The sequence below is a fragment of the Dermochelys coriacea genome, chromosome 6, assembly GCF_009764565.3.
Source record: "Dermochelys coriacea isolate rDerCor1 chromosome 6, rDerCor1.pri.v4, whole genome shotgun sequence".
In the NCBI taxonomy this organism is placed as follows: Eukaryota; Metazoa; Chordata; order Testudines; family Dermochelyidae; genus Dermochelys; species Dermochelys coriacea.
In genome coordinates, this window is record NC_050073.1 from 16,695,475 (window position 1) to 16,715,941 (window position 20,467).

The following is a 20,467-nucleotide window of genomic DNA, read 5'->3' on the forward strand; positions in this document are numbered from 1 at the left end:
GCTGCACATTAACACTGAAGTCAATGGAGCTGGCCATCAGCGAATAAGCACTAAGCACTGAACCATCCTGCCAGAGATGAATGACGCTTGGCATTTTGCCAGCACTTCCCTCCATAGCTAAGGGAGAATGATGCTTCTTGGCTCACCTTCACTAGGATTAACATGGCCTCCTTGGGCTTGGATTTGGAGAAGCACTGCCCAAAGCCAAGGTAGATGGTGAAGTCGGGAGATGCAGCCCTTTGATGTTCCTTAAAATCCTTCAGCTCTGCAAAAGGAACCAGGATAGTTTTAGTAGCACAAGGACAAGGCAAACATTGGGTTGGCTGGATTAAATAAACTGCCCTGGGATGGTCAGGAGACGGTGGCCACGAGAGGAGATTTCTGATTAGGAGATTCTGGGGCTCCCTCACCCTTGCTCCTGGCCATTCTCTCTACTCCCCGAAGTGCCCAAGCAAAACCTGGAATCCAGTGCTTATGCAGGCTGGGCTCCGGCCCTTGATCAGCCTACGCGCCTCAACCATATTGGAGCCCCATGGTGCAAACATATGGTAAATAACGTCTCTTGGAGTTTTCGGCTAATCTAACTGCTACCCGTAAATCTGGCCCCATAGAGTAAGAACCACCCGGCTGCAGACTCACCCTTTGAGAACACCTCATAGTCGAAGATCTCCGTCTCTGTGCCACGTGGCAGCAGCTTGGGCTCAGGGATCTGAGCCATGTTCACCAGTTGCCTGGAGAGGGCCCAGAAGACCTTGCATTTATTCAGGCGCTTGGCATAGATCTTCTTGTGCTTCTGCTCCAGCAGCAGTCCTGTGTTCAGGAGCAGCTGCCTGGTGAACTGGGCCTGCTTCTGGTCAGGCAGCTCATCTGGGTTTGGGAATTGGACTACCTGCGTGCAGCCTGGAGCAAAGGTGGGATCTTCGTTATTGTACGCGAATAGGCAGCTGCTGGTGGCCACCTGCACCTCATGGAGTGGCCTCCCTCGGTAATAGATGGTGACGTCCATAGTGGGAGGAATGGTTTCTGCAAGAGATGAGGGAATGCTTGGACTATATAAGAGGGCCTGGCAGGAACAGGTGCGCTCTGGTTCCTAACAGGCTGCTCGCCAAGGGCACTGTAATGTAATGCTCCAATGCGCCAATGTAATGCTCACTGAAGTCAGTGAAGACACTTCCACTGACCTCAGTGGATGCTGGATTAGCCCCTGACATGCTGAGCCCATCGTCCCCACGCCCGGCTTCCACTGGCGCCCTTGTTGGGAGTCTTAACAGAGCATTGCCTGAGTGTTATGGTATCTGTCCATCCCTGCAGTTCGTTCCCACTTTCCACGTGAGAGCCACGTCTGTGAACCCCATGGAACTTCCTGGATCCCCCTCTACAAGCAGAGACGGGGCTGCTGAGATGTGGATGGGGGTGGGGCGGGGTGTCTATTTCAAACCTGAAGCCGAGATGTCTAAACCTCCAAGAGAAGTGAAGAGGGCCCTCTAATCTAGGGGTGGGGTGGGAAAGGTCGGTGCCATTCGGTTCCAATAGCTGTGTTTTCCTAAAGCTTTGACCGAGTCTGCCCCAGTCCTTGTTCACTGTCAGAGATAAGAGGCAGGGGTGGGTGACGGATGTACTCTGTGCTTGGAGCAGGTCTCCTTTCCTGGGGCAGGCAGCTGGGGTGGCGTCACTGACCTGTATTGTTCCGCGATGGCACTGTGTTGGGAGGAGGATGCTGCTCTGGGAAAAGGGCACCCAGCGGGGTGAACTCGTTCTGCTCCAGCACTGCCGGGGCTGCCAACTGATTCGCCGGCTGGTGATAACTGTTCTCTCCCGGGCCATTCAGCGTTTGACAGATCACTGCGTTTCCTGTAGGCTCTTCGCTCGGGAAAGTGCTCTGGACGCCCGCGTGGATATTGTAGTGAGATCTCCCCGCAAACAGGACTTCCACTAGGATGGAGAACAATAGGTTTGTGAGACTGGTAGGCAGTAATGAACACGTTAGTTTCTGCTTAGCTCTGATCTTTTCTCTTCTACAGTCCCTCCTAAAAACCCCTTGCTTCCACTCTCTTCTATAGTCCCTCCTGAAAACCCCCTGCTTTGAGCCCTAAACTGTCTGTCCAAAAAAAAAAAAAAAAAAAGATTAATTTTTAAAGAGAAGGAAACAACATCATAATTCTGCACAAACGGCAGCGCTGCCCAGATGCATGCACAGCGTCACTGCTCAGTTGTTTTGCTTTTGCTGTCTCCCATCCTCCACATTTCATAGACTGGAAGCTCTTTGGGATAGAGACTGTCTCCCTAATGCACCTCACGTCCTGCTGGTGCGGTATGAGTAATTACAAGGGAATGGGGGAAGCGTTAGATATAGCAAACAGCTTCATTTAGGTGCTGAATGGGAGCTGAGCTCTTCTGGCAATCTGGCTTCACGTGCGGCATCAGCTCTAAGTAGGCTTGGCAGAGCTCGGTGTTTGTTTCTGAGAACTGGAGGATAATGGCGATTGTTTATTTCTAAGCATTTTTCCCCCCCAATTTAAATTTTCCACAGTTGTGGGAAGTGATGGGAGGGGGTCAGACAGCAGGGCAGGCCAGGCAGTAATTCTTTAATGACCGACCTTGATTTCAAACAGCTAAAGCTTTATAACTGTTAGAACCCATAATGTCAACATCACAGGTCAAAATGTGCACAGCCCATAGCCCTAAACCAAACTCTCGTAAGTTGTTAGGCAGAGTAAGAAAACTGCTGCTTCTCTGCACATTTCAATTTTTATCGATGGAATATTTATTCCTCGGTTTGTGTAGAGTGAAATCGACGTTTACCGACATTTACCGATAAAAATCGAACCCGCCAAAGCCTAGTTCCGTATCGGCTTCACTTGCTGTTGGGGGGAGCATAACCTTCCAATGATCCGACAAGTCTTTTCTGTCTCAAGTGCTTGCTTACACCAGCCAGCTCTCAGATAATGGGGATACACTGACCTGCACTATTAAGAAGCTGACTTATGCCAGGAACTGTGCTGGATGGGAGGGGCTGCTGTAGAAGTGAGACAGCAGAAGGGTCGTAAGCATTTTGCATGGGTTGGGTCTCTGCCATGGGTTGGGTCACCCACTGGCCAACAGATTGGTGATAGTTCTCCACTGGTCCATTTGCTGCTCCACTCCCCTGCTGTGGGTAGCCATTTTGGCCCATATGTTGGTTTGGATAGCCTCGGCTGTCTTCATATGGCACTTCCCCTGATGGGGGGGAAAGAAACCCAGTGTTAATTACCAGGGTTGGGTAAGGCACTGCAGCATGCTAGCCATTACATTAGACAATTCAATAGCTGCTGAGCGTGCTCTCTCTCACCTTGTGGAAATGCTGCAAGATCTTCCTATTGGATAAAGCTTTACCATCGCAATGCCCTTTGCAGTATCAACCACTCCCCATGCTTCCCAATCCTACCCCGAACCTCACTTTTGGGAATCCAAACAGGGAGGGGGGATGGATTTCATTGCTACTGACCGACCCTGACCTTGCGGGTTGATCCACCCAGATGCAACACACCTGATGTGGGTGAGTGGCTCAGTGTAGGGCCCTTGCTGCCCGCAGCTAGCACAGGTCTGGTCTCGGGGTGGGCAGGGTGAATGACCCTTGCCGTTTGTTTTAGTTTTAGAGAAATGGTCCCAGAGCTTCCCAGCATGAAGATCAGATGTCTCAGAAATGACAGGGGGGATCCCAATCCAAAATTTGGCTCACTTTCCACTGCTGAGGGAGGCATGGAACCTACCCAGCAGGACTCCCATAGTGTCAAGAGCACATCTTGCTCTCAAATCATCATGCAAGTCCCCAAAAATAACCATCCTCCTGCCCCCAATTTGGGGCTCTTTTTATTTGCCTTCTGGTTTTGAGCCTCTCAGGTTCACGGTTTCAAGCTTTTCTATGCAACCAGAAACTTATTTCTAATTTTTTAAATGAAAGGTGGGAATTTTGTGTCATCACATGACTCCAGGAGTTGGGGCTTTAAAACAAGATATCAAATAGCCCAGGACTCAATGCTTAAAATCCTGAGAGTGGGCAACACTGTTCCCTTATGTGGGGGAGTCCCCAGCAGGAGCCAGTCAGCACAGCTGGCTCCTAGATGTCCTGCCAGCAGTGGGCATGCAGGAGGAGGGGGTCACAGCTGGAGCTCTAGCCTATGGGGCAGAGAATCAGAATGGCTCTTGGCTTTCCTTTCTCCTGGGCTGCCCTGTATGACTGTGTGGGGAAGGGGAGTAAATCCTTTGCCAGGCTCTCCTCCAGGACCCACACCATGCTAGTCAAACTCCTGTCCTGCTTTCCCTACAGCTCCCATAGCCCCACAGGGAAGAGAGCAACCTCTCTTGCCTGTAATGCAGCAGGCAGCCAGCAGGGGTGCTGCGGAGCAGCTGCAGGAGGGAAAGGAGAGTAGCTGCTCCCTGTGCTTCTGGCTCACAGCAGAGCTGCTGAGGGAGATACAGTGGGCGTTGGCTGGGCAGCACCATTCACAGCACCTTGCTGCAGCAACTGGGCTGACAAACACCGCATTGCAAAGTCACATGGTGCCGCTCAGGGACCCACGTTTGTTGAGAACCAAGCATGCATTTTCTTCTACACAGTCTCTCTTGGGGAGGGGTGGTGCACAATTAAGAGCCTCAAGGGCCACGGGGTGGGGGTGGGCAACACCCCTGCTTTAGATCCTCTTCATTGTTGTTGCTTGGATGCCGTACAATAACCTGCCACTTGGTTTCTGAGCTGAGTACATGGACTGGAGCAGCTGTTCAGAGGGATACTTCCTAGGCACCTCCCTGCAGCCCATCGGTTTCCTGTCTGGAACTGCCCGCGCTGTGGGAGGAGGCTCTGCTGGCGTGCTGGTATGGGATGGTGAAGAACCACAGCTCTTGACCAGCACATCAGAAGGAAGGGTAGGATTCCCTCTTCCCTGGAATACAATGGGACTGTCCCGACGCTCTGCACCCAACATTTCTAACACAAGCCTGGGAAGTCACTGGGAAGTCCAGTGAGAGCCAGCTGTATTATGAAACATAGGTGCCTCTGGTACAGCTCTACTCTTTGGGGTCTCAGCCTACCTGAACCTCCATCCAGAGCCCATGGCAGCTGCTGTGGGCTGCAGCCATTCTGAGTTAAGCTGCACTGTTGCAGAATCCACTGGAGTGTGTCAGGGCTGCACTGGTAGCCGTTTGGCGCCGAATTATTGGTGATGTAGCCCTGGGACGGATTCCTGCCAGGGTCGTAGGCTGGCCTTTTGTTCTGCACGCTATCCATCTCTGTGGAGCAACAAGAGCCAAGGACAATCTCAATCACAAGCACATCTCTATGCCTGTTAGAAGTTTTTTCTCACGCACCTCTCCACCTGCCCCACTAGAAACTGGTTTTCCTCAGGAGTTCGCTTTGCACAGTGGAAGGAAGCCTGCAATAGCCCTTCTCCTGCCCATGGGGTTTGGCTAGGACTTCACCATGCTGGGCCAAAGCGAGATGTAGGGGGTGTGACACTGTTGGCCAAGTCTGTCTCCCCAGTGACCTTAGCACCATGGTTGAACCTGCCCGGGGCTGTTGCCCCTGATGGTATCACGCAGGGGTTCTTTGGCAGACTTGTTGCCACAGACCCACCAACTATGGGGTAGTGTCTTGGATAGCTGGGTTAGAAATTGATCTTGAATAGGCTGGTTTTAAAAGCAATCAGACCACAGTCCAACTGCTGGGCACTGAATCTGAACTGAAGTGAACAAGGAATAAACTTGACTGCTTATTCGAGCAAAGGTTTATCAGCTCTGCCATATTGTTTTTCTCTCTTATCTCCTTCCCTAAGCTCCCTTTAGCTTTCCCAAACATGTATTACGTTTATTCACTCCTGTACTATTTGATTAGAATTAAATGCAACACCGACCTTCCACCAGAATTCCTGACAAGGTGGAAAAGCCGCAGGGCTATTGCACTAGGAAGCAATGGCTTTGAATCAAAGTCTGTATGCCTCAGCATAATTTCCTGTCTAGTTCATCCTGCTTCCTGTCCCAGGGCATGTGGAAATGCTGAGAGACTCAACCAAGGTGCTGAATGAGTCAGTGGCAGAGCAGGAAAGAGAACCCCGGGCTCCCAACTCTCAATCGAGTGCCCAAGCCTTCAGTAAAGAGATCCAATTCAATGAATAAACAATGGAGGAGCACAGGGCCATATGCAGCGCCATGGTTTCTATTCTGGGTTTTATCTTCCGGAATTCAATCATTTACACTTAAAAAGAAATCAGCATGTAACCTACCTTGGGGAGGGTTTTCCAGCGACAACATCTCCAAATCTAATTCTATCTGCGGCTGCAAAACAAAGCACCCGAGACCATTTTCTTTTTGTTTTATTGGATTCATCACAGAGATATGTGAGAGACAAAGTGCATCAGTGAAGCAACATCCCTACAATTAGCTGGGCATTTCTAGGCACCCATTCACTGAGAGGCTTTGACCAGTGAAGTGGATTCAGCCATGGCCTCACTGTTGCTAGTCTTGCTGCTTCCCAGTGGCCCAGCAGAAACATGTGAGTCCCAGCTAAGGCCAGCCTGAGCCAAGGAGAGTGGCTACTCCGATACAGGCAAGCCAAATACGCTTTGCGTTCTTGACTTGAAGAGGCATCCAAGAGAGAGGGGCTGAGAACCTGGGAGCCTGCTTGACACAGGGATAAGCACCCCTGATGCAAATGGTGGCTTTCTTTATGGACATGAGGGTTTGCAGCTATGCTGGCATATGGCCACTGGTGGCTGGAATGGAGACAATTCCCCCCAGTGTGATCCAGGGGCCAGATTCTCAGCTGGTATGAATTAGAGTAGTTCCACAGCGGCCAATAGAATCCTCCCAAGGTCTTAGGCCTACATGAGAAAGCTGCACCAGGTTAACTTAAAACTGATTTCAGCTAAACAGCTACAAACAATTAGATGGAACTTATTGCAGTTTAAGAGGAGCTTATTCTAGTTTAGCTTTAAACTGATTCCCAACTGACTTAAGCTAAACCAAACCAAGACTGATTTAAACCAAACCAGAAGTGTCTGCACAAGGATTTGCCCTGGTTTAGCTTAACTGATTTTGAATCACACCCTTAGTTAAATTTTAGACTTTTTCCTGTAGACAAGGCCTTTGACAGAGACGGTTCCTGGAAGAGCTGGAGGGTAGAGGGTGTCCTGAATGTGTGGATATTTTCATGCCAAAATCAGAACAGGTAATTTTTATTCCCTCTTCAACTGAATCCACTGTGTGGATGAAAAGGTTACATGGTAGAAGACCAGTTTTCCCCCAGCCAAAAACTCTTTCATTCTGTTGTGGAAAACTTTTTTCACACAGTGAGAAGACTGAGCTGGATCATCTTCTGTGATTGCTGCTCAGGAGCTAGCTGTGTGTGTATTTAGATTTGGTGTTGCAAACATGACTTCTTGCAAAAAGAGATGCATGATCATTCGCCCAGCTGTTTTCCTGGGGTCAAATTCTGTCCCTGCAGGGTATAAGCAACTCCCAAGGACATTGTCTAGAGACACATTCACATGGAAGGCTCTAGCAGTGACATTGATTGACTCAGAACTTTGCAGCATGGGGGTGGGGGTAGGGAGTTTATCCATGTTAATTTCCCATGAGCCACTTAAGTTTAGTGAAACGTTATCAGGTTCTGATGATTCCAGGGCTCCTTCAAGCTTAGCACTTCCCCAGCTTCTCCCATCCCCAGTTCTGGTACCTGCAGTTGCTGTGGCATAGGATGATGCAGATTAGGGGCTTCTTCAGAATGGAGGCCAATGTCTTCTTTATTGTCATGCAGGTTATTGTCTAAAAGACAACAGCAAATTACACAGGTATGGGGAGGAAAAAAACAGTGGTTTAGCAAATGGAATTTCTGACATGGGAAGTTAAGCATGATCCATACTTCCAAGAAGTGAGATTTGCTCAGGGCTTAAGGCCCATATGTTGAAAACTCTTCACTAATTTGGAGTTCCCTCAAGTTTTAGGAGCCAAACTGGAGACACCAAGGGCCTAACTTATCAAAACGGACTGGTGAATTCGGGTGCCCAACTTGAGACACTTTGAAGAGGTCTAGTTTTCGGAGGGCAGATGCATACCCCTTTCTCAACGTCAGGTCCCTTTACGGTGTCGAGTTGTGCACCCAAAAAATTAGTGGGCACTTTTGAAAATGTTGCCCTTAATGCCACCAGTTTATCCAGTTCTTCATGACCTTCTACATACTTTGTTGGGAAGCCTTGAAAGCTGCCCTCAGTTATACCTGTGTCACCATAGCCTTTACAGCTCCATTGACTTTACAGGGTAACGCGTGCGTAATTAGGTCAGAATTTGGCTCACTGGGTTTCCTCAAAGCAGAAATCTGCAGGAGAAGGGCAGTGAGATTGCCCTCGGAAAACATCCGGTACTGTTAGCACTTCTGCCCTACCAGCAGGGAGCAGCACTAAGCACCATGATCTCACTCCAACCATGTCACCCACAGTTCAGGCCACAGGCCCTGATTTTCAAGAGTATTCAGCAGCTCCCATTGACTGAGAACACTAGGAGCTGCAGGGGAACAAGTATTTTTGAAATATTGCCCTCCCCTGCCCTGGTCATTTTTAAAGGCAGTTACCTAAAATCCCATCTCTCCCACATGACGCTGTATTCTATTCAGACTGGATCTGGAGTGGTGCCAGGCAGAGAGTAAAAGAAAAGAGCTCCTTGCACAAATCAGAACCACGTCTGTCTGCGCCTGTCTTCAACCTGTATTGCCAGCATCCTTACTTTTAGTAGTTGGGGCATTAGCAGCTGTCACAGCATTGGGGCTTGGGTTGATGATTTTATACACTTTGTGAGGGTCCTCGGAGGTCTTTGAGGTTGTCCTGCACCATCAGGAACATGTTTGTGCTTCTCAGGGCACAGACGAAGTTGGTTTTCCCACTTGCCAGATCTTTCAGCTATTTCCGTTGTACTTCCGCTGTTGATGGCCCAGGCCTTTCCATAAAGAAGAGGGATTGGGGGAGAGAAAGACAGGCAGGAAGGCATTAGAGAGGAGCAGTCTGTCTGCCGTTAACAGAAAGTCATGTTGATCTTATGCCTCAGGGCAGCAAGGCATGAAGATCTCTGTACAATTCCTTCCAACGCTCTCTATTAGCTCCATTGTCTTTTTTAAAGGATTCTGTCAAGCGCTTTGCCGGTAAGTGGAAACCTCCTTTCCCTCAACCCCACTCAGACCACTGTGGTGGAGTAACCCTTTCCCTTTTTCGTTACTGTGGTCCAGGACTCAGACACCCAAGGGCTTTAGAATTTGACCCAGTCTCCTCCTAGGATGCCGAGGATTCTGGTGCTGATTTGGCATGATTTCAGACCATCGGCACTGCCTAGGTACATATACAGTCTCCCATCATCACAGCATCTGAGCATGTTGGACAGTGGGTCCAAATACAGACATGCATTGTACAATGGAGAAATACTAGGAAAAAAGTGGATCCCATTTCCCCCCTCCCTTTTTCTTATAAGATTACTTCCCCCCTCGATTACTGTTGTTCTGGGCTCATTCATTACAATAGGCTACTTCCCAACTGCTCTGTATTATTATTTATTGTATAATGGTAGTGTCTGGGGCCCCATGGTGCTATGCAGCATACAAATATAGAGTGATAGGCCCTGCCCTGATCTGTTAACACGGCTCTGTCCAACTCTTTGTAACAAGCCTGAAAGCGAGATCTGTCTCCTGGGTGACTATTTTTGTTTTCCAAGGCACATGCCCGTTAATTGGCTGCCACGGGAAAGATCACAAACAAAAGTTAAGCAGAATCAACTGGGAGATTGTTTTGGCCTTTACCAGCCGTGACACTGCAACTATTGTAATTCTCAGTGTGGACAGACAGCCCAGCTTCAGGATTTTTGAGGGATATTGCCAGCTCAGTCTTTGGAGGGTGGGTCTAAATCTAATCCTACTCTTAGCCGTGCCTAGTGCTGGCTGAAACGGAATTCCCATTCTGCAGGAAATTCTGAAATTTCAAGGGGAAAAAAAAATCTTCTGGAACGGAACAAAAAAAATGCAAGTTTGAAATTTCCCAGGGACGGAGAATTCTGAAATTTCGTTCAGAAAAGTGACATTCCAAAATGTCATTCCAATCTTTGAAACCTTTCCTAGCTCCATGAGTGCTCATAATCCCAGCCACCCACCAGGCAGGGAGTGGGCAGTTTGGGGAACCTGGAAGGCGGGGGCTCTATAGAACTCTCCCTGGCAGGCAGGGTGTGATTGAGGAACCAGCCTGGTTTCCATCAACATTTCACTGAAGTTGACACATTCTGGCAAAATGTTTCCATTTTGACAAATCAAGCATTTTCTAACAGAAAAACGTTCCACCTGAAAATTTCTAACCTGCTTGAGCTGAGACATTTCATGTCACATCAACACAACTTTGTCCTCTCATAAGCTCAGAATTTATCTATTACCTTTTAATGGCCTGTAGCTGCAGTCTGCAGGGAAGACCCTATTAAAATGTGGAAAGTCCCAGGAAATTCCAGAAAGGGCAGAAGCCCTATTATGATGTAAGAAACAGTCTTTTAAACAGGGAGGTATTTATTAAAGAAATAACTGAAAAGACAGACGAAACAAGCTTCCACACTGCTTGAGTTCCAGCTTTTGCCTTTTTGTTACCGGGAACCCACCCTCTACTTGGAGATATATTTAGCACATGGGGCCAGCAAGTGACTGGATGATGTACTGCAAGGGAACATGTTACAACCCCACCAGGGTCATCGGGGTCCTCCCACAGCCATGGGAATTGAAGCTGGTCATTATTCTGAGGTCTGGTGTGCATTCTGCCAAGGAACCCTTCTGTGCTCTGTTACCCTGGTGGGATGGATACTCCATCAAATGAAAGGGAACTAGCCAATTACTGTCCGGTGCCACACTGTGACAATGATGCATCCTACAATGCAAGGCCATCACGCAGTGAACCCCCATTATAAGCAAATGTCCACAGAGCAACGTCAGAGCATCAACCTGATCGTTTGTCAGTTCTTCTTAATTAGTTACCCTGGACTGGGACTGGCTTCTGCAGGAGATGGGGTTGGTGGGGATGGGAAAAAGAGAATCATTTGGGATCCTACCTTGAAAATCTTGTAGTCATTAGGTTGATATCCTCCTGGAAGTGGTTTCCAGGGATGCGAAACTGAGTGTGGTCCTTGTTTACCCAGCAGAGCCCTCATAGTTTTCACTGTTGATCTGCTTAATCAGCCACCAGGCAACCGTAATTTTTGAGAACCCCTGTAAAGACGAAGACAGAGTTATGCAGGCCTGTTGGCCAATGGCAGATCAAAGACTAACCCCTGCAAACAACAGCAATCGAGTAATACCGAGCCGCCAGGGAAGAGATCTGCTGTTCCAGCTAAGTGGGTGAGGCCTGAAGGAGAAAATGCAGGCCCAAGAAAATGTCTGCCTTCTCCCTGGAATGCATGGGGAGGACAGAGCGTTGATCAGCTGTAGGTTCTGTTGCTGCGTGAGCGCAAACAAACAAGCAACAGTTGCTAGACATCTATCAGAAGAGATAAAAGTGCACACACAAGGTGGATGTGTGCAGTTATTCTGAAGAAACACTTCACAGAAATGCTATAAATGGATTGTTAGTCATAATTAATTAATATGAAAATTAGGTGCCTCAGTGTTGCAAACTCCTGTTGTGACTTGGGGCAAATCGATCTCCCTGGGCCTCAGTTCCCCATCTATAAAATGGGGATGACAATGGTTCCTTTCCCTCCCCGCACTTTTTGTTTTGTGTACCTGGTCTATTGAGTACATCTCTTTCCATATTCGAACAGGAATTATTGTGGGGAAGTCACATGGCCTATGTTATATGGTACATGGGCAGACCAGATGATCACTGTTGTCTCTTCTGGTCTTGGAATCTATGAACTGATGTGTTTCTATAGCACTGTGAGGGGGCGTCTGCCCCACACTGGCATGCAAGGGGTTGATAGGGCCCAAGGAAGGCTGCTCAAGAAGCAGCCAATAGGAGAGTGGCTGTGAGGAACAGCCAATCAAGGCCCAGCAGGCCCGTATAAGAAGAGCCGGGTCAGTTACTCCCTAGAGTGCAAGAAGGGAGGGCTGGGTATCTGGCAGGCAGAAGGAAGCCTGCAGCCTGGACTGAGCAGTGCGGCTAGCAGGGACCAGAGAAAAGCTCCTGGCTGGCTGCTGGGATTTGCAGGCTGAAGCCCTGAGGCAAAGGCGAAGAGGGTGCTGGGACCACGGGAAAGTGGCCGACAATGGCTGTAGTTGCCACTGGGGAAGTGTTGGGATGGTTAGACTGCAACATTTGCCCCTGGAAGGGGGGGAGCACAGATCATTACACATCCAGAGGGCTGAGTCGTGACGAGAATGCCGCAGTCCTTGGAGTGATGAGGGTCCAGGAGCAGAAGGGACACTGGGTGAAGGTGTACTGACCCGCAGAGCTAATCCCCAAGATGACCAGCAGGAGGTGCCAGTGTGGTGAGCCCTGGTAAAGCACCTAGCACCACTGAGTTTCCATTTCACTTGGGCCCTCTAGGCTCAGATCCTCAACGGTATTTAGGCACCTAGCTCCTGTTGATTTCAGTAAGAGTTAGAAGCCTAGTTATTTTTGCAGCTCTGGGCCGTTGGCACTAAGGAAATACAAATGATAAAGAAAGGGTAGGCACGCCTTAACTTAAAATACTTCACTGAGATGTTCCCATTCCTGTTTCCTGCAGCAGAAAGAAGTGGTCATATTTCACACTTCAGCAAACCTGTAATCATGACAGTAGTTTTGCACAGCAGTCTCATGTCCAATTTGGCAGCTGCTCCTTCCCTTTAGCAGAGCAACTAGTCACCGGGCAGCCATGTGCCACAGTAGACAGCCGCTTAGATGAATGACAGCGACCCTTACAGCCCCAAGGGCCAGTCTCCAGCAGTTCCTTGGCAGATATCAGCCAGGCATGGCAGCCTTTGCTGTCCGCAAGAGATAAGCAAAAAAGTTGTTGCCGTGGGATCTACCTACTCAGGGGTGTATCCTTTCAGGCCTGCCGGTAATGGTTACAGCCAGACAGTGCATGCTGCACTACTGCCATTGGCTTGTGTACGTCACGCATGCTGCACTGACCGCACTCGCGTCCAGCTCCCCCAGAGCCACTTACCCCTCGCTCTCGGATGCAGCCATCATGCAGCCAGTCTCGGGTTAATTGCAGAAGGAAGGGTTGGGGAGTTCACTCCTTTGGCACCAAATGGAATTCTTGCAGATGAATTGGAAACCTCCAAGCAGGACCTGTATGAACTGGAGGCAGATGCAGGGAGAGTCACTCACATTCGCCGCCATGATGTAACCCCAAATCAATTCCTGTGTTAGCACTGGAGCCCTCTCTGGGGTGTGCTGACAACCACTTGAGCAATGCGACTTGTGGCTCTGAGCCCCGAGCCACGGCAAGGTGGACGGTGTGGAGACTCGGCTGCCCAGGCAGAAATCCCAGGAGGTGCCAGTCTCAGGGAAGGGAGGGGCACATGCAGCTGGCAGACTTTGCTGGCAGATGGACCATTTCTCTTTGTAACTACATCTGCAACCCAGGTGCAGTCTCAGGCAGTTCCTCCGTCTAAGAGTTTACAGTCTAATGAACAATACTGCTGCTGAGGAACCAATTCTTAACCTGACTTGCTGGGATGTTTCTTATAATGCTCCTCTCTAGCTTCCTGCTACAAGCACAAGGAGGGAAAGGGACTACAGACATGCTGAGCCCTCAGCCTTCCTTGAGTTTAAGAAAATCTTCTGCAATTCATGCAACACTTACTCTCCACTGTATTCAATGTTACACAAGATCAGTCCCCCTTTCCCCTTTACTCATCTGGTACCCATCTTTAGTAGAGAAGATGGCTAAGCTATCCCAGGAGCATCTAATGTCTGGCTCTTGAGCCAACCCAATCACATGGCAGCCTCTCTCATCCATGCAATATCAAATTCCCCTTACTGAGAGCTGAAGTGGTTCATAAGGTAGCCATAAGGTATTTGGGTCAGGAGATGCTAAATTCTAATCCTGACCCGATCTCTGATTGCAGCATGATAGTGGTGCAAGCCACAAATAGCCTCCATATGTCTTAGTTCTCCCGCCTCCACCTTTCTATACCTTAGTTTCCCATCTGTGTAGTAGGAATAATGATTCCAACCTGTGGCACATGGATGCTGCAGAGATCCAGCAGGGATAGTCTAAAGTGCTTTTGCAAATGCAAATGCTAAGTGAACAGCTATAACTGCTGAGGAACCAGTGTAAAAATTAGCCTGCTGTTTGGCATTATGCAGATGCGAAATAATAGGTATTTCAATCTAAGCACTGAAACACAAGTAGTCTGTATTATTCCTTCTTCCCTGCCTCCTGTCTCTGAATTGCAAACATGGTGCAAATCAGCTGAGTAATGTATTGGTGACATTCATAGAGCGAGGAAGGGGGAAGCCACAGCTGCAGGCTGAGGCATGAGTCTCATCTCCTTATAATATATTTAGCATTTTGAGATATACTTCTGCATGCCTTTCATCTGAGGCTCTCAAAGGCCTTTTCAGATATAGGCAAACATGCTTCAGAGCACCTCTGCAAACCACAAGAAAATAAAGAGGAGGAATAGGAGAGGGATCTGCAAAGCTACAGTTCATGCACCATCAGGAATCAAAGTGTAGAAAAGGAATTTCTCTAGCTTCCATCCTCCAGCACAATTTGCAGCACTTGCATAAAATCTCTCTCTCACACACACCCTAGTGCACTCACACACCCTAGTGTGTGCACACTCACACCCCTGGTGCACCAATTACCAAGAAATCCAGCCAATGTTTGTATCTCCTGGCACCCATTCAAAACTGCACTGTTGTTTCCAGAGAAGCTACTGAAGGCAGCTTTATGGGATTGTGATGAATTCTGCTTGCTTTTTCCAAAGAAGCTGCCAAATCTCTTATTTGCAATTCCCTCCTCCCACTACTCCCCAGCTATGATCAGTTAATAGCACCAGTAAAAAATAGATCAGTTACCTTTGCTGTTACCAGAGGATGTTACCAGGGATTTTGTGAATAGTTGAAATATCAAAACATTTCCAGCAATGAGTCTCCATTTTATATGCTTCTGAACTATGTCGTCAGCCCAGCTCATTGGCTACAGGATCACAGCCTGTAGCCAATTGGAGTGGACTCTGTACCAAGACGGTGATTAATAAAACAACAACATGAAACTTCATCAGAGCATATTTCTAGTATATACTGGTCCTGCCCAAATATGTCACTTCCTTTCCTGGAAATCACATGATCTTCTTGAAAGTAAAAGTTTCATTTCTATTAAGCTACAAGGTTCCAAAGGTGGAAGGATCCATCCAGTCTGCTGGGCTATGTTTCCAAAGGAAATGTGACAATCAACAGTCTCTGGATTCCAGCCAGGGACTTCTCCAAAGCTGTTTCTGCAGCAACAGCAGCTCCTCCAGTCTCATTACTGAGCACTAAAATTTTCTTTTTCTTTCTTCATATAAGATTAAATAAAACTGAAAATGGGAAACTTTATATATATATATATATATATAAAAATAATTTATACAACATGTCCATGTGTCTTGTTCTGCAATCCCAGAACAGAAACTTTAATCAGAAATCTTGGAAAACGGAGATGGAAAGGGTGTATTAGGTCCTCTAGGCACTTCATTGCAGGATTATTTCTTACATCATAATTGTTACTTTGCTATCTAGTATGGAGTTGTTTTACATCTCCTGAACATGGGCCTTCTGTATCCCTGGATGGAAGCTCTGAAGGAAACAGATGTGCCGTTATCCTGTATTAACTGCCTCAAAACTTTATTAGCATAGAGTTACGGTTGCCTGGTGCTGCCTCATGCCCTTCTAGAATGTGGAGGGCAGCTAAACCTAAACCTCTGAAAACTGGGAAATGAAAAGTTAATGTACATACTACCCCTGCAACACAACCTTAACCCCATTCCCTGAATCTGATCATAGCCACTGTGAATGGCTCCGCAAGGGTGGTAACAAGTAGACATGAGGAATAACTAAGTGTGACGGGGCAAGGCCAGCTGGCTATAGAAAAGTAGTGGCTTGTGTAGTTGCAACATAGCGCTGGGAGAGAGCTAAAAACCCCACCTCCCTGAGGAGAATAGTTACCAGTGCTGGTGCACTGTCTACATTGGCACTTTACAGCGCTGAAACTTGCAGCGCTCAGGGGTGTGTTTTTTCACACCCCTGAGCAAGAAAGTTGCAGCACTGTAAAGTGCCCGTGTAGGCAAGCCCTTAAATTCCTCATTTGCTTTGGCATTTTTGACACTGCTTATCACATTAGTCTGCAGCTATTACAAAGAGGGTCTTTTTGTAGTGTAAAAAGCCTCTCGATGGAATACTGTAGCAGCATGTGTACACATGGAGTTGGGTTTGCCCTCCAGGAACTACCCAGGATTTTAAAGATCTCACAGGACTGTAGTTTTAAGACATATTTTGTGGCTCTGGAGAGCTGATCAATGCTGCTCATTGTCAGTTTCATTGTCAGTGTTTTCTCCAAACTTCCCTACTCATTATTCATCAGTTCTGCTTGGCTTTAAATTATCAATCTGCACTGTGAGACACACAACCTGTGGCTATACAGATGTTAGCACTGATAATGTATTACGTTTCTTTCATAGAAGGACTCCATTACATAAGGGGAGACTGCTTGCCATTGTAGTGTTAGGTGCCTGCTATGTTAAATGTGGCCTCTGCATGTGAAGGAATGGAGATTTTGAAGTAATTGGTTCTTGCTTTATTTACCCTGTTCTGCTGTAATAATTGCAGAAGTCTGTCCACAGCATTCAAAGTGGGATTCTAAACCTAGCCATTGGCTAATAACACAAATCAATACATGTAAAAGCCTCAACTTCACACAGCAATTATTAAACCTGTCTACCAGGTAAATGATAACCTCTGACTCCTCATAGTCATTTGTGCCCTGCTGCAAAATGAGATCTGTTTTCAAGAAACTATTAAGTCAATATTTAATTACTAGTTCATTCTTTTTATATACCCTTTTGTATATCAATTAAATTTGGGGTAAATACAATACATGTCAGTGCTAAGCATGTTTAACTCAACAAATTTATTGTAATACCCATCAAATCAAAATATTTTTTCATGCCTATGCTTGTGGTCATGAAGAAAGATGGTGAGATGGAACAGCACCCAGATCAGCCTTCTAATTGAGGAGAATGTTTCTGTAACCACAATTATAGCTGCAGGAGCAGCATGTAAAATCCTAAATAGAAATATGTTTCACTGGAAGGAATTCATATGTAATATGTATATCTTCTGCTTATCTACTGTTGATTAAAATGGAGGAGGGATAGCTCAGTGGTTTATGCATTGGCCCGCTAAACCCAGGGTTGTGAGTTCAATCCTTGAGGGGGCCATTTAGGGATCGGGGCAAAAATTGGGGATTGGTCCTGCTTTGAGCAGGGGGTTGGACTAGATGACCGCCTGAGGTCCCTTCCAACCCTGCTATTCTATGATTAATCGCAACTGAGATGTATTCTCTACAAAACCAGGGCGGATAACTGAAACCTATCACCATATCTGCACGATCCCCGGAGCCAAGGTAACATTGAGACCCTACTGAATCCCAGCAGCTAAAAGAGAAGAAATCAAGGCTGAAGTAAAGAAAATGTTAGAATTAGGGGTTGTTGAAGAATCTTACAGTCAGTGGTCCAGTCCAATTGTTCTAGTGCCTAAACATGACGGTACCATGAGATTCTGTAATGATTTTTGCCGACTGAACGAAATATCCCAGTTTGATGCATACCTCATACCATGCGTCGACAAACTGGTTGACCGACTGGGTAGTGCCCGATTCTTGACTACACTGGATCTGACAAAAGGGTACTGGCAGATTCCTCTGACCAAAGAAAGCTAAAGAAAAAGACAGCATTCTCCACCCCGGATGGGCTATTCCAGTACACCATCCTCCCTTTTGGGCTACATGGGGCTCCAGCCACATTCCAGCGCCTCATGGATAAGCTGCTGCGCCCCCATACTAGTTATGCAGCTGCATACCTAGATGATGTCATCATCCATACACCAGACTGGGGAACCCACTTGGAGAAAGTTGAGGCAGTACTGCGCACCTTAAGGCAGGCTGGCCTCGCTGCTAATCCCGCTAAATGCGCCATAGGGCTAGCAGAGGCTAGGTACCTGGGATATATTGTGGGAAGGGCCATAGTGAAGCCCCAAACGAATAAGCTAGAGGCAATTCAAGAACTGCCCCGGCCGACCCGAAGAAGCAGGTCTGTGCATTCCTAGATGTGGTAGGCTACTACCGACGGTTTATTCCCCACTTCGCCACTAGGGCAAGTCCCCTAATGGACCTGGTGAAGGCCCAAGGTAAAGTGGACTGACGCATTTACAGACCTTCGGATGGCCCTCTGTAATGAGCTCGTACTCATAGCCCCAGACTTTAACAGGGAATTTATTTTACAAACAGACACTTCTGAGGTGGGGTTGGGAGCAGTTCTGTCGCAAATGGTGGGAGAAGAGGAACACCCGTTCCTCTACCTAAGCAGAAAGCTTCTCCCAAGAGAACAGAAATACGCAGTAGTCGAGAGAGAATGCCTTGCTGTCAAATGGGCTATGGAGACACTGCGTTATTACCTCTTAGGCCGGCGATTTACTCTTGTGACGGACCATGCACCCCACCAGTGGATGCAGCGGAATAAGGAAAAGAATGCAAGGGTCACCAGGTGGTTCTTATCCCTCCAACCATTCCAGTTCCGCATACGGCACAGGGCTGGATGCCACCATGGCAATGCTGATGGTCTGTCACGAGCATACTGCCTGGCGTCCCAAGTTGCCCAACTCTATGGTGTTGAGCAGAGGTGGGGATATGTGACGGGGCAAGGCCAGATGGCTATAGAAAAGTAGTGGGAGATAGATATATTCCCTCCAGGCTAAACAAATCCTTGGTACCAGGTTAAGTGAAATGGAAGCTGCTCCAGGTCAATTAAGACACCTGGGGCTAATTAAGAACTTTCCAGAAGGCAGGGAGAATACTATATTGATTGGGACACCTGAAGCCAATCGGGGCTGGCTGAAACTAGTTAAAAGCCTCCCAATCAGTCAGGTTGGGGTGCATATCAGGAGCTGTGGGAAGAAGTTGCACGGTTGGAGAGGCTGAGTAGTACACGCCATATCATGCACAAGGAAGGAGGCCCTGAGGTAAGGGTGAAGTGGAGCTTGAGGAAGTGAGGGCTGCTGTGGGGGAAGTAGCCCAGGGAATTGTACATGTCATGTTTCTAAAAGGTCAGCTACCATAGCTGATACTATTAGGGTCCCTGGACTGGAGACCGAAGTAGAGGGTGGGCCCGGGCTCCCCACCACCACCTTTGCCCCCTGATTAATCACTGAGACTGGGAGACAATAGAGACTGTGCAAGGAAGGATACCTTCTCCTCACCTCCCTCGCTGGCTTATGATGAAAATGGCTCAGTAGATTGTGACCTGTGTCTCTAGAGAAAGAAGGGTTATGTGGAGGGTCACAGTGAGCCTCTGAGGCTAGCGAAATCTGCCAGGAAACGCGGGACCCACGAAGGCAAGGACAGAGCTTTGTCACATAAGAAACTGTGCCATTGTTTGTGTTGCATTCCAAATATGAATTCCAGCTCTTATCTGCGTACGCTTCAGCTGCATTCACGGCCTTCAAGGTAGCTGTACTGAATGGTGGAGGGATTAGTTGGAGCAGGCTGGCAGAGCTGACAAGAGATGCATGTGTATTTTGAGGATGGTTTGCTTTCAAATATAATTTTGTGTCAGTCAGCCAAGGCTTTCCCCTGCCCAGGTGGTGTCCTCAGAGCAGAGGGCTTCCCCCTCTTATATGCAGTCTCTTCACCACATGACACACTTTCCTCTAGCAGCAGAGAGCGAGGGCCATTGCTTCTAGAGCCTACCTACATCATACTTGCCTCTACCAGAAAGGGTCGCTAAGGAGCAGCATACAGCCCGCTATTTCAGGACACGCTCTATTTGCTCATGGGATGGCAATAGTTCATTAGACTGCCAGCCCAGCCCAGCCTGCAGCAGTTATACAGCCTGTGTGCATTCTGAAAAAGGGTCAGCGAAGCTCTGTTTGGAAAATGTCCTTGCGTCACAGCACATCCCAGGCTCCCCAGTGCAGCCAACGGCAACCATGCAGGAGCAGAGCTGGGTGAATGATGCAAAGCATGCCCCAAAGATATGGGTTTGAATTTTTAAACCAATTCACTTCAGCCTTACTTACGCCCTTTTGGTGTTTGTGTCTCCTGCTGCTCAGTCTGTGTTATGTGCCCCCATCCGTTGCGCATCCACAGGAGCCATGAGTCAGCTACCGCTCCCAACAAAAGGGGTTGTCCTTTAGCCTAAGTTGTAGAGGCTCATTCTTTAGCACTGCAAGTGGTGTTGTCAACTCCCAGTGACAGACAAGGTGGCTGTTACATTAGCTTTCTGCAAATATTCACGCCA

The 20,467-nt window shown here is 47.9% G+C and overlaps 1 protein-coding gene across 1 annotated transcript in view; it reads right to left on the reverse strand.

Moving 5' to 3' along the window:
* The window catches only part of IRF7 (interferon regulatory factor 7), a 25,305-nt gene extending 10,125 nt beyond the window's left edge, over positions 1–15,180 (reverse strand). The window contains 16 exon segments of the mRNA XM_038406349.2: positions 147–265; positions 640–1,023; positions 1,678–1,932; positions 2,962–3,216; positions 5,068–5,265; positions 6,255–6,306; positions 7,706–7,794; positions 8,749–8,839; positions 8,841–8,921; positions 8,923–8,958; positions 11,089–11,114; positions 11,117–11,176; positions 11,179–11,226; positions 11,229–11,245; positions 13,126–13,262; positions 14,994–15,180. Of these exon segments, the coding sequence (XP_038262277.1) occupies positions 147–265; positions 640–1,023; positions 1,678–1,932; positions 2,962–3,216; positions 5,068–5,265; positions 6,255–6,306; positions 7,706–7,794; positions 8,749–8,839; positions 8,841–8,921; positions 8,923–8,958; positions 11,089–11,114; positions 11,117–11,176; positions 11,179–11,226; positions 11,229–11,245; positions 13,126–13,151 (1,737 nt within the window). The 5' untranslated portion in view covers positions 13,152–13,262; positions 14,994–15,180.
* Between the last annotated feature and the right edge of the window lie 5,287 nt (positions 15,181–20,467).